The sequence below is a fragment of the Rana temporaria genome, chromosome 4 (genome assembly GCF_905171775.1).
Source record: "Rana temporaria chromosome 4, aRanTem1.1, whole genome shotgun sequence".
NCBI lineage: Eukaryota > Metazoa > Chordata > Amphibia > Anura > Ranidae > Rana > Rana temporaria.
In genome coordinates, this window is record NC_053492.1 from 385,356,934 (window position 1) to 385,370,979 (window position 14,046).

Genomic DNA, 14,046 nt, shown 5'->3' on the forward strand with positions numbered 1-14,046 from the left:
GTTATGCGAATCTGCTTAAAAAGACCACATCCCTAATAAATAAGATAATCCCCTATGAGGATTGGGACTTTTAAGGCTCAAGGAATGTACAAAAGTCAAGTATATGTAAATATTTATTGGTATCAAAAATCATTTAAGAAAAAAAAGGTATAGTTAAGTACATACAATACAATGAAAATGTGTGGTCTGTAGCCACAAAGCAGAAAAAACACAATGAATACCAAGTACAAGAATTGTGCATAAACCTTAGTGGGACCTAGGCTAAAAGTCATAAATATGAAAGCTTCATTTGCACAATTTCATATTAGCCTAAGAATTAAAAAAATATATTTTTACATTTTAAGTCTTCAAACATTGGCATATCCTCAATGTGAGCAGGGCTCCTAAGAGGTATGAGGCCCACTGTGCTCTCACAAACTACACAAATTGAAGATTCTTGTCAGCAGGGGCTGTCTGCGCTTTCCGATTCTTAAACTGCAGTCTTTAGCACAGGTTCCCACCAAGCCTAACCACTTCACAAATGCGTGTCAACTGAAGGGGGACAGTGCTACCGTATTTATTAGCACTGCCCACCCTTAAGATGGCTGCAGAGGTCAACCAGGGCGCTAGTTGACCTGCAGAGGTCAACCAGACCTAAGGAAAGTCTCAGAGGAACATGGGTTCCCCTTAACCACGGCCAATCTCTGCACGGCAGCTACCAAACAGTGCCACCTATGTAGGGAGGCTGAATTACACCTGCCTACATGCTTCCCCAACACACACTGCAGGATGGAACTTACTTTGTGAGGAGATGCTCTGCCTCCTGGCTCCCGCTTCCTGGCTCCTGGCTCCATCCTACAAGGTAAGAGGGACTCTGATTTAAAGGTGAAACCCTGATGTAAAAGGGGACTCATCTAAAGTAGAACTCTTGATCCAAGGGGGGACTCCTGATCTAAAGGGGGACTCTGAACTTAGTGGGGGATTCTGATATAAGGCGTGTAGATGTCAGTGTGACATGGCTCTTAGCTTGTTGCAGGTCCACAGTGGGGCCCAACTTATGTTCTTGCACACAGGCCCACAGCATTCAGAAAACACTCCTGCGCTGAAATGATTAAATAAAGGTAAAGCAGCCTATAAGACCTTCTTTCACACAGTATTTGATGCATATGCCTGTTTAAGAAAAGGATAGTGCAGCTACCTGATGCAAAAAAAATGCATTCTGATAGAATAAGGTACCTTCCTTTGTTTTCTGAATATTTACTCTTACTCAAACCCTAAATGAGCCCTTTAATGTTAAAGCAAACATGTGCTTTACATATGCAGGGCAAAGTAGTGAGTTTGCTTTAATACCAACCTATCCTGCAGCACATACTGTACTGTATTTGCTCCGTTCAACTGCTGCAGCACAGTCTTTACCCAGTAATGTCGTAAATAACTAGTACTGTAGTTTTAAATAGTACTCTAGGTGATATTTCCTATTGATGGACAGATCTTGGTGAATTTTGGTGATTGATGCAATGAACATGCAGATAAATTTTCCTAAGGAATATGACTTTACAAAGCCAAATGTGCAGCGAATGTGCTTTTAATGTTACTTACACCACTTTAGAAACATTCCCCAAAGAAAAAAAAATGGTAAATCCAGTTTTTGCTTTTTAGAGAATAATACTATGTTTCTTCCCTGCACAGATTGGGTGAGGAGTGTGATGATGGTATTCTAAGAAAGGAAATGGAGCAAACTGCAAACAACCTTCTGATAACTGGAAAATCCATCCTGCTGTCAGTGCAGAAACTCTGTATTCAACCTACTGGTCGAAAGCACCAGGAAGACCTAATCTCTGCAGCACAAAACATCTTAACAGGAACTCTGAAGGTGAGAAAATAGCTTTTTACATTGTTCCACGAAGAATAATCATGTATGCATGGAGAGTAGGGATGAGCTTCGTATTCGAGTCAAAGTCATGTTCGACTCGAACATCGTATCGTTCATCAAAATACGAACAAAACGAGTCGTTCGCCCCAAATTCGAGTTAAGTTTCACAGACCATAATTCACTGCGGCATCGCTGGCTGATGATTGGCCAAGCATGCACTATGACCCACATGCTTGGCCAATCACAGCTTGCACAAAACGTAGAGCCATAATTGGCCAAAGCCAGGGTGGCTTTGGCCAATTATGGCTCAGGGGGTTTAGTACACGCCCCACAATATAAAAGGCCGCCTGCAGGTCGGCCTTGTGTAGTGTGTTGCGGTGGTTGAGAGGACAGAGAGAGTGTCATTTTTTGCAGGTAGATAGAGCAGGCAGGCAGGCTAGTCAGTTAATGTTACAGTGTGTAGAGGATATATATACATCCCAGGTGTTTTACATATATTTATACACTGTATAGTTTAGCTAGATCAGTTCTTCCTAATTTACTGGCAGGCAGGTGATTGTGCTAGCTGCAGTATTCTTACGTGGTTTATTGCCTGTGTCCTCTGTAGTTTGCACCTAAAGCTACTTGGTGTGTACTGGCCGTGTGCTCTGTAGTTTGCACCTAAAGATTCAGGAGCAGTGATTTTAATGATGCTTAAATAAAATAAAAAAAATGAAAAATTCCTTTAAATATTGTACCTGTTGGGTGTCTATAGTATGCCTGTGAAAACGTCTTTGAGAACCCGGGTCTTGCCTGAGGGAACATGTTTCAATGGAAAAAAAGTTTTAAAAACGGTCGTTTTTTCAGTCCTGAAAAAAACGACCATTTTTAAAAACATTTTTCCATTGATACATGTTCCCTGAGGCAAGACCCCGGTTCTCAAAGACATTTTCACAGGCATACTATAGACACCCAGCAGGTACAATATTTAAAGGAATTTTTCATTTTTTTTTTTTAATTTTTTTATTTAAGCATCATTAAAATCACTGCTCCTGAAAAAACGACCGTTTTTAAAACTTTTTTTCCATTGATACATGTTCCCTGGGGCAAGACCCAGGTTCTCAAAGACAATTTCACAGGCATACTATAGACACCCAGAAGGTACAATATTTAAAGGAATTTTTCATTTTCTTTTTTTTTTATTTAAGCATCATTAAAATCACTGCTCCTGAAAAAACGACTGTTTTTAAAACTTTTTTCCATTGATACATGTTCCCTGGGGCAAGACCCGGGTTCTCAAAGACGTTTTAAGACAATAACTTGCATATTAGGCTTTAAAATTAGCACTTATGAATTCGAACGTTCGAGTCCCATAGACGTCAATGGGGTTCTAAATGTTCGCGTGGACGTTCGGTCCGTTCGAATGCTCTGGTGCAATTCCGATCGTCTGTGCAATTCCGACTCGCAAAGAAACATGCATGCTCGGAATCAATTTGAAGCATGCTTGGAATCATTGAACTTCATTTTTCTCGGCTCATTGTAGTGTTGTATGTCACTGCGTTTTTGACGGTCGGAATTTTGTGTAACCTTGTGTATCTACTTACAGAGGTTTCATTAAAAATACATGTAATGATGTATTAATGAATACAGAGCTGTGTTTATTTGTGTTTTTAAATCTTCCTGGAGTTCACCTTTAAATTCTTATGCAATACAAGCTTTCCATCCCACTGCAAAAGCTATTTAAATAATGTGTGATTAATATGTTCTTTAACAGATACTTCAATTAGAAGATGATGCTGGAGTGAGAAAGATTAATGAAGCCGTAAACTGGCTCCTTGAATGCTTACATTATTTACACAAAGCAGAAAGCATACCACACCTCCTAACTCACTTCTGCGAATTTTCAGAAGCTCTTCTCTTAGTGAACAGTTTGATAGAGAGGAGAATTATAGACATCAAGGATACCTTACACCAGCACCATTTATCAGAAACGATGCAAACCTTCAGGAAATGTGTTCCAATGTTGTACACAGCAACTCAGAGCAACATAAAACATCCACATAATGAGCAAATGATTGCTTCGAAATTGTATATTTTTGATCTTGCTTCAAAAACATTACAGGAATTAAAATGTTTGCTAAAAAATGGACCAGCCAAACAAGAACTAAACAAAAGGCAAGGCTCATTTTCTCAAGATATGAGCAGATTGCAAAAACTTTTATCCACTTCAAATTTGAACGAGATCAACTGCAGTGATCTGGACTTACTCGTGGGAGCTGTTGTGTTCTTCTCCATGTATGTAGCTGATTGTTCAAGACCAAATATAAAGCTGCGGCTGGTCAAGCACTGCCAGCATCTCCTGGAAAAGAGGAAGAAGCTTTGTGACTATCTCAGTGAATTACAGGAAAGTTCAGGTATTGGAAACATACATTGTCAACTACAACAACAATGTGCATCTATGAAAGTCGAACTTAGCGATCTAAGCCAACTCCTGGTTTCTATTATATTCTATCAAATCTTAGATGCTTTTACTGTTAAGGATCCACTAAAGAGGTTGCTGAAGACTGCTCTGAAGAACAATAAAAAAACAACTCTATACACACAAAGTCTCATTGCCTCTAAATCTTTACAGCTTCTTCAAGCATTTCAAAATCATGCAGAACATCTACTGAAAATATCTAGTCTTGTGCTGGCTCTTTGTTCTCAAGAAAGAAATGTAGAAGAAATACAAAACTCAGTAGATTTCTTGTGCAGAGTGAGGGATGAAGTTGTTGAGTTCATTATAGACAATAACCCATGCTATGAAACTAGAATGTTTGAAAAGGCACAGTACATTTATCAGAAATGGATCCAGGCTACAGAAAGCCTTATGATCAGTTTTGACAGCATGCTTACTGTGCACCAATTTTTGGACCTATCTATTAAAGAGATTGAAGTTAACAGGCAACACTGTGAGAAGCTCCTTAGAAGTCAGGAGCCTGAAATCTTTCAGCATCATGGTGCTGACCTATGCGATCTGGCTGAACGTTTGTGTCAAGTTATTAATAGACATGTTGACCAAAGTAAGGACCCCATTTTCAGGAATGGCCTAAGAGTTCTAGTCAGACAACTGGAAAGATCCGTAATTGAAACAAGGGAAGCTATAATGAATTGTGTTGAATCTATTTCCTGTGTGGTAAAGCAAACGTCTTTCTTGGAGAAAATGAAAAGGTTGTTTGAATGTATAAACAGTGTTAAAGAAGGTGTTAGTGGATGCAATCATCCGGACCTTCTTAGTCCTTTACGAACAGAAGCTGTTCCAGTAGGTCATAAACCTATTAAAATTGATTTAAATGAATTTGATCAAGTAAAAGAGGGGCATTATGAAATCTCACAAGAGCCTACCAAGTGCTTATCATATGAAGGATATCTGAGCAAACCTCTGCCTTTACCCACTATATCAAGAGAATGTGTAAATAGTATTGTAAATACTGGAAAGACAAAGCAAATTTCAAACCTTCAACCACTTGTAGGTGATCTTCTATCAGCAGTAAATCAGCTAAACTTGAAGGAGATTAATGTGCACAGTTCTACCCTTATTGAAATTGCAAGCATTTATCTTGAAGAAATCAAAGAGTGCCTTCCACAGGCCAATATATCTGAAAAGGACATACATAGGTATAAAGAAGTTGAATCTCTAATATTAAGTCTTGCTCACCTAACTAAGGAAGGAGACACAGACTCAGTTTGCATGGGCAGACTTACTCAAACAGCAGTTTTACTTTCACATTTTATTGAAGAGATTAAAACTCACCTTGTGTCCTTTGCAAGTTACTGGTATAGCTTTTCTCACCAATTGTTTTGCACCCCAACTCAGTTGAATGCCAGCACCAATATCCAGATATTTAATGGAATTATGCAGCACTTATCATTGATTGTCCAGTCTTTAAGTGAACATTTACTTAGTGGCCACGATGGTCTGGATTTTCCCACATTTTCTGAAAAACAAGAATCTCTCATCAAAATTCATGTCAAGTTCTCTAAGTGCCAGGCTCTTGCAAATCAATTACTCACAAAAGTACTATGCTTTAAAATAAAACCTGATACTCAAAAACTGGAAGATATTTGTATACAGTGGTCAGTTGCTGTTCAACACTTATCAAAATGTGTAGATGACTACATTGGCATTGATAATTTATTCATTTCTGAATCAATGGATATAGCAGAACTGAATCTTTCTGAGTGCAAAAGTCTTATTCTTTTATGTGAAGCCTCTTTATGGCTACAGGAAGCATCTGCTCTCTCGGGTTCGATGCTTACAGAAAACAAAGATCAAAAAAACGTTGAACTTCTCAAGAAAGAGATGGATGCCCTGACAGAGTCAGTTCTGAAAATGAGGGATGAACTTAGTGAACCTAAATGTGCTACCAAGCCAAAAATGTTCCTTAACATAGAGTGCATGCTCCTCCAAAAGCACCTTATGTTTAAGGCAAAATTGCTTATGCACCACCTAAAAATCACGTATGACGGAAAGCATAATTTACTTCAAAGAATGGTAAATTTAGTCTTAGTTAAAACCACAGACAAATCTTTAATAAGAGAGACTTTTGAAAACAAAGCTAAATTGTTAGTTGGTAATATAACATTAATAAAAGACAGACTCAGCATGGATCTTTGCTTAGAAAAGAAAAACGACGTTGCATTTTTCGTTGACCATCTTTTTTTCCTTACAGGGGATTTAGTAGCTAGATTAAGGTTACTTATAGACAATCACAACAACTGGGAAATGTTCATGGTTAACGCCATGTCTTTGAACTGGTTAGCAAAAGCAGACCAGTTAATTTCACACCTTCAATGTGATGCAGAGATAGATGCAGTAACCTTAATATTTATCAAAGAATGCTTAGAAATGTGCGACGAGTTAGATAATCAAAATGCTATCATTCCCACTGTCCTTGAGAATTTCAAATCAGATACATCAATACAAACAGTGACTAAAAATATGAAGTCACCTAGGACAGGCAAAGAAATTGAGCAAAAATATTCAAGTCATAGAGAACAAGATGAGTCTAATGAACATAGCAGTAATGCTATTTATGAGCAAAGTGCATCCTGTGGCAATGACAACAGTAAAATTAACGACGGTAATAAAAGTAATTTAGAAAATGAAATAAAATGTAAACAACAAAGTACAGATGTAAAGGGAGAGTGGATGAAATTAAATAAGGACCCAAAGAGCACTGTTAGAAAAATGATAGAAGCATCCAACTCTGAACAAGAAACAGTAACTCAAGCCAAATATGATAAGCCTTTTATACAAGAACAATCTAAGATATTTAGTGTGACCTTACAACAAGCAACCAATGTAAAGTGTGAAAAAAAGGTTAGTGCATGTAAAATTAATAGAGAACATTTGGAAATGACCACTCAGATGGAATCTAAAGTAAACAATAAAACATCTGAACAGGCTATAATGACACGACAAGGTGTGCTGAAGAAAATAACCAGAAAAGAATCAAAAAGAATAAAAAGGCAGACAATGCCTGATGAAGTACAGAAGGAAGGAATTCATCTCCATTCAAAGATTCAGAGGGCATATACCAAAAGTGCTGGAATGTGGAAACACACTTTCAATCAGGAATACAGAAATCAAAAAACACTTGCAGAAAGTGAAACAATACAAAAGCAAGGAACAAATCAGGAATCAAACAATCAAGGAGTTTATGCTGAAAACACAGCAATACAAATAGACGTGTCCAATCATGAATCAAGAAATCAAATAACACTTACTGAAAGCAAAAAAACACAGAAAGAATCATCAAATCAGGAATCAAGCAATCAGGGAGCTAATGCTGAAAATATCACAATACAAAAAGACGCATCCAATCACGAATCAAGAAATCAAAGAACGTGTATAGAAAGCAAAAGCATACAAATGGAAGCAACTAATGAAGAACCGAGCAACCATGGAGCTAAATCTGAAAACACCACAATACAAATAGATACGTCCAATCAGGGATCATTTGATCAAAAAGGACCTTCACATAGTACTGGGCTACCACTTAAAATGCAAGTAGTGGTCTATAGAGGGCATGAGGAAATCAAACAGGGGTCAAGGAATCAGAAAGCACTTTCAGAATGCTCTAATGTTCCAAAACAAGTGAATATTCAGGATTCTTTAAAACAAAGAACACATAAATTAACTCCTGGAAACCAGACGGAAAAAGTTGAACAGGGTTTAAAGAATCACGAACAACAACAATTATTACTTTCTGACGGGCAAAAGGAAACAAAAAGTCAGGAACAAAAGAATCTAAAAGGTCCTTCAGACTTTATTGGGATACAAACAAAAATAGCAACGAGTAGTATAAAGAGCAGAAAAACTCATACTGTGCTTTATAGAGGACACGCTGAAACGATTCATGAGGAATTGCAGAACAAGCAGAAGGAAACAAGCATTCAGGTATCAATATGTCCGAAAACGGATGTAGATACTGTAGAAGAACACAATGAGAAATGTTTTAAAGAGTCACCCTGTGGGAAAATATATTCCCCAATATCTCTTAGAAAAACAAAAACAACAAACCGGCAATATACCACTCAACAAACGCACATGACACCAATTACAGTATCACAGGACACACTAAATAAAGAACTAAAAGTATCAAAAGCTGAAAGTTTAATCAAGTCTAAGCTACTGCTGGCGCCTGCTGAACATCTAAGGAAGACATCTGTGATTATGGAACGTCAAAAGGTAGAATTGTTACTTGGGTTACATAAATAAGCAAATTTATTAAGGCAGTGCCAAATGTAATGCCTGTGTGCAAAGCACATAATTCAATGCACATCAGATTTCAATTGACTTATCAATTCAGCTTGTTTCTCATTTTACATTTGTAGACAAATGAGAAATAAGCTGAATATTTGTTTCCACCTTCCCTATGATTTGGTGATGTCAGATCAATTCTGTAGCATCATGTCAAACATGATGCTACAGAATTGTAACACTGACAGGCTAAGAGCTTATTTTGGAACAGGTCTTTAGGATTTTACAACATTAGTTACATTTTGAGTTGTTGCTGTGCAGTTAGAATTTTTCATATATCAGGCACTAAACATCAGCCTAGATCTCAGTAACTATTCCTTTTGGTTGCAACAGTCACTGCATCAAAAGTGCTTCAATTCTGGCACTTCTGATACTACAATGACTCAAAGGGAACACTGGAGGTGGAATTGTCCATCTGCAACAGAACTCTCTGCTTCTCTCTGCCTATTGAGGTTGATTGATGGCATGGTGTTAGTGTCATGAATAGTAAAACCTTGGATTGTGAGCATAATTCGTTCCCGGAAGCATGCTTATAATCCAAAGCGAATTTTCCCATAAGAAATAATGGAAACTCAAATGATTTGTTCCACAACCATTTGTTCAGAGGTCTTTCAGTTTATAGTCCATATAAAAAGATTATAGCAATGTGATAAGTTGTGTAACCATAAAATGTCCATCCACAAATGACAGCCTCCCCAAGGGGATTAGAAGCAAAATCCAGCAGGAGCTACAGAGTATAAAAGAGAAGATAGGCGCCTCTAAGTGTAGCAATATGGTTACATTTAATGAAGGTACAACATTTAGCAACTCACATTGTTGATGATTAAAAAAGGCACGTCTAAGTATGCAGGCATCCGGGGTAAAGCAATCCACATAGACCATCCTCCTCACCGCCGGCTCTCATCACTATCAGTCTGCAATCATGAATGGGAAGACTCCCCTCCAGTTGAGCGATCTGAAAGTGAGGCTTGAACCGCTCGTGGAAGGGACGACATCAATGGCGGTGAGGAGAATGTGGATAGCTTTACCCTGGATGCCTGCATACTTCGATGTGCCTGCTTTAATCATCAACCATGTGAGTTTCTAAATGTTGTACCTTCATTAAATGTAACCATAGTGCTACACTCAGAGGTGCCCCTCTTCTATTTTATACTCAGTTGTGACATGACGCTACTCTTATATCAAGACATTTTTTGTATATCAAGTCAAAATTTATTTTAAAATTTAGCTTGTCTTGCAAACCAAGTTACTCTCAAACCAAGGTTTTACTGTATTGAGCTTTCAGCGGACGAAATCCTCTCCCAGTGTCAAGCCATGTTACCCACTACAGCATCTGCAGCAATCACTTGTCCTAGGCTGCATGTTATGACAAAGAACTGGTAGATTCATGTGATCTGATTGTAGAAGGCAAATTAATTAAAGTTTAAAAGCTGAACTCTATGCAGGTATAAAATACTAATTATTGCAGTTGTATAATCATTAATGCATAATTTTTTTTTTTTTAATGCAAGCAGTGTACGAACCTACATTTTATCTGGCATTGTCCTCTTATAGTTTCTGTACAGCAGGGTTGGGAGTGAAAGGAAGTAGACGCACAGGGAGCCAATCTGCTCATTTGCTGAAAAGAATCATGCTGATAGGAAGAGAAAGCGGAGTGACCAAGAGATGAGCTCATCACTGTGTTGCTTCAACCTTCTCTTCAGTCACAGTTTAGGGTGGGTCCAGGATGGCCTGGGCACAGAGGAAATAGGTTGAATGATGATGGCTATCAGATTGACAACATTAAGAAATTGATTTACTAAAGGCAAATAGGCTTTGTTTTGCGAGGGGCTGTTCACTTTGCAAGGCATTTTTCCCTTAGCTTACTAAATGTGGTGAAAATTCTGTGTTAGAAAAATATCCAGTCACATGCAATGAAAAAAAAAATATTATTTTTGCTTGCACACAATTAGATGATAGACATCAACTTACCTCATTCATTTCATTTGCCTTTAGCAAATCAACCCTTAGGCCCCGTACTCACGACCAAACATGTCTGCTGAAACTGGTCCGCAGGCCAGTTTCAGCAGACATGTTTGGTCGTGTGTGGGCGCGAGCGGGCCGAATTCCAGCAAACATTTGCCCGCCGGGCCTTTTCCCAGCGGACAAATATTCCTGGACTTGTTTTAAAACAGTCCGCTGGAATCCTGCCCGCTCGGACATGTACGGTCGTCAGTACAGACCTACCGTACATGTCCAGGCGCCCGCCGTCCCTCGCATGCGTCGAATGACTTCGACGCATGCGTGGAAGCATTTTAAAGGCGGGCCGGCCACGTCGCTGCGTCATTGTCGCGGCGACACCGCAGACACGCCCCGCGTATTGTTTACGCGCGGACTTCTGTACGATGGTGTGTACAACCATCGTACAGAAGCCCTCTGGCAGACATGTATGGTGAAAACGGTCCGACGGACCGCTTTCACCATACATGTTTGTTCGTGTGTACCCGGCCTAAAAGTCAGAAAAATTTGTATAGCTGAGGATTTCTTTAGAGTGAATATTGTAGGAAAAGCTTTTTTTTTATCTTTTAATTAAATATACATTTTCATCTTGTCTTGTTTGGATGGACATTTGCTTTACGTGCATATACTGTACAAATTATTAGTAAGACCTCATCTGGAATATGCAGTTTAGTTTTGGGCACCACTTCGCAAAAAGGATATTGGGGAACTGGAGAAAGTGCAGAGAAAGGCAATCAAACTGATGAGAGGCACGAAGGAGCTCAGCTATGAGAAAAGATTAGAGGAACTGAATTTATTCTCTTTGGAGAAGAGGAGATTAATGGGGGATATGATCAACATGTATAAATACATGTGGTCCATATAGTAAACTTGATGTTAAGTTATTCACTTTAAGGTCATCACAGAGGACAATGGGGCACTCTTTACTTCTGGAGGAAAATAAATGTAATCTCCAAATATGTAAGGGTTTCTTCACAGTAAGAGCTGTGAAAATGTGGACTAGACTCCCTCCAGAGGTGGTTCTGTCCAGCTCAGTAGATTACTTTAAAAAAGGCCTGGATTCTTTCCTAAATATACATAATATAACTGGATACTAACATTTATAAAACCAAAATAGTAAAACAACAAGTCCTTTAAGTGAGTCTTGTAAGTTACTAAAGCAGCGCTAATTGTCACTCCTCTACCATGACCAATCTTTCTTAAAATAGTTCATAAGAGGAGTATGTGAAGGATAGAAGGTGTGTCAGAGTCCAGGTAAACCCACAGGTGCTTCTAGAATGCGATGTGCTCTCCACTGCAACTTGCTCCCACCGTGTGTCACACACCCCTTTGGGGTTTGTACTCACCAAAAGGTTGAGTTTATCAGGCACTGACAAACTGGTTCATCCATTCGTCCTCCACATCCTGTATGTACTCAATCCCAAAAACACTCTCCCACTATCCTCAGGTTAAAAGGGAAGAAAGACTCATAATAGTGTAATCCCGTTTCTCCTTTTTATTTAAAAGTCCTTGGTAATATCCATAAGTTCACTAGAACCATAAAATGTATTCAGCATACACTTTCAAAAAGTCGCGCCAACCGTAGCACCGATAAGGCAGTGTGTGTATACTGGTCTTGTCCACCGCTACAAACATCACACTACAGTACTTCCTTTAACGGAAAGCATATGGAACGCACAGTGTCGTTCCTAATGCCGTAAGGTCACGCCCTGACGTTTCGTCATTACGACTTCCTCTGAGGGCTTGACCTCACGGCGTGGCATCGTAGGTTATATAGCCGTTCTGCATGGTCAGCGCATTAACCCTTCATGTACCCACCTGTAAACTAACATTTATAAGTTGATCCAGGAAATATCCAGTGGCCTCTTGGGGGATCAGGAAGGAATCCCTGAGATGCTGGAATTCACATAACTCTCTTTAATTTATGTCCTTCAGTGAAAATACATTAATAATATCCATATTTGTCATGATTGCTGGGGGGGGGGGGGACTTATTTACATATTAAGGACATGTAGAGTAGGAACATTTTTACTTTATTTTATCTCATAAGTATATTGGTTCATAGTGGAATCTGGAGGTATCATTTATCTAAGCTTTGCAGGCAGCCGAGTTTCAAAGAGACCTGTGCCTTTATTCCTATTGGCTGTTTTCTACATTGAAGCTGTAAACAATGCAGGAGGCAGCTGTCATCAAAAATGGATAAGAAAACCCCTGGTTGGGGGAGTGGGCTAATTTAGACTAAAGTATGTGTAGTTTTTATAAACCAGTCCTTTAATAAATAATCTACTGTTATTTTTTAATTTTGTATGTCTTTAGGCAAGCCATACATCATTGGAAGACATTGGTTGGCATCCTCGCAAAATGACGACATGTGTTCTAGCTGCAGAAGTGGAGACATGGGAGGGTGAGAGTAACACAATTGTAAAAATCACCAAGGAAATGGCAGCACAAATGTCTTACATGGTACAGTACCTAAATAGGAAAGGACCAATACAGGTATCCATCTGAGAACTCTTTGGCATTGGAAAGAGAATTTGTCACTTTTTAAATAACTTTTGCTTGATACTTTTTTTTAATTTCTCTTGCAAAAGTATGGCTTACAGTGTTTGTTTTATACCATCCACCATGTATAGTTTTGTACTACATAGCCTTACCCTCCCACCTTCACCCTACTAGTTCACGTGTAACTGGTGCACTTATTTTTATTTTTCATGATGGGATCTATTAAAACTCTTTTCACTTCCCTAAGAGAGGAGAAATGGGGAGGTCAGACATCAAACCTGTAAACAGAGTGTATTAGGGATTCTATGGAGTAGTCACTATGGGTTAGACGTTCATCTGAGAGTCAGGTCATGTGAATAAGTGTTTTTTTTTTTATTGCAAAAACTTTATTAATAGAAAATATACTGTATGACTAGCATTGTGCTGATGAAGGTATTTGAAATGTGACAAAAACTCTTTGGAATGTCGGCACTGCTACTATCTTTGGAGTAAGAATTGTATATGTTCTAATCAGTGTGGGTTAGGACAGTCACTGGGATACAAAGAGACAACGGGTTCTTATATAGCTATAAAATAATTAGTAAAAATATATCACTATTATAATCTCTTAATATACAATTCTTAAATCTGGAAATATGTTTGAACTGCATGTGAAATTTATACAATTGATATTGGTGATGCTCTTCTATAAGGCCCCTTTCACACTGGGGCGGGAGGTGCGGTGGCGGTAAAGCGTTGCTATTTTTAGTGGCGCTTTACTGTCGAAATTGCGGTGGTATTCGGCTGCTAGCGGTGCGGTTTTAGCAGCCGAAAAAGGGTTAATGCCGCCGGCAATGCGCCTCTGCAGAGCCGCGGTTTCCCAATGCTTTCAATGGGAAGAAACGGTGGAGGAGCGGTAAACATACCACTC

At 38.8% G+C, this 14,046-nt stretch overlaps 1 protein-coding gene across 1 annotated transcript; it reads left to right on the plus strand.

Annotated features, from left to right (window-relative positions):
• The first annotated feature begins 3,609 nt into the window (after positions 1 to 3,609).
• LOC120937676 lies at positions 3,610 to 13,397 on the plus strand. Its single transcript, XM_040351082.1, has 2 exons — positions 3,610 to 8,564; positions 12,951 to 13,397. The coding sequence occupies exons 1-2, from the start codon at positions 3,825 to 3,827 to the stop codon at positions 13,140 to 13,142; spliced, it is 4,932 nt and encodes a 1,643-aa protein (XP_040207016.1). The 5' UTR covers positions 3,610 to 3,824; the 3' UTR covers positions 13,143 to 13,397.
• The last annotated feature ends 649 nt before the right edge of the window (positions 13,398 to 14,046 follow it).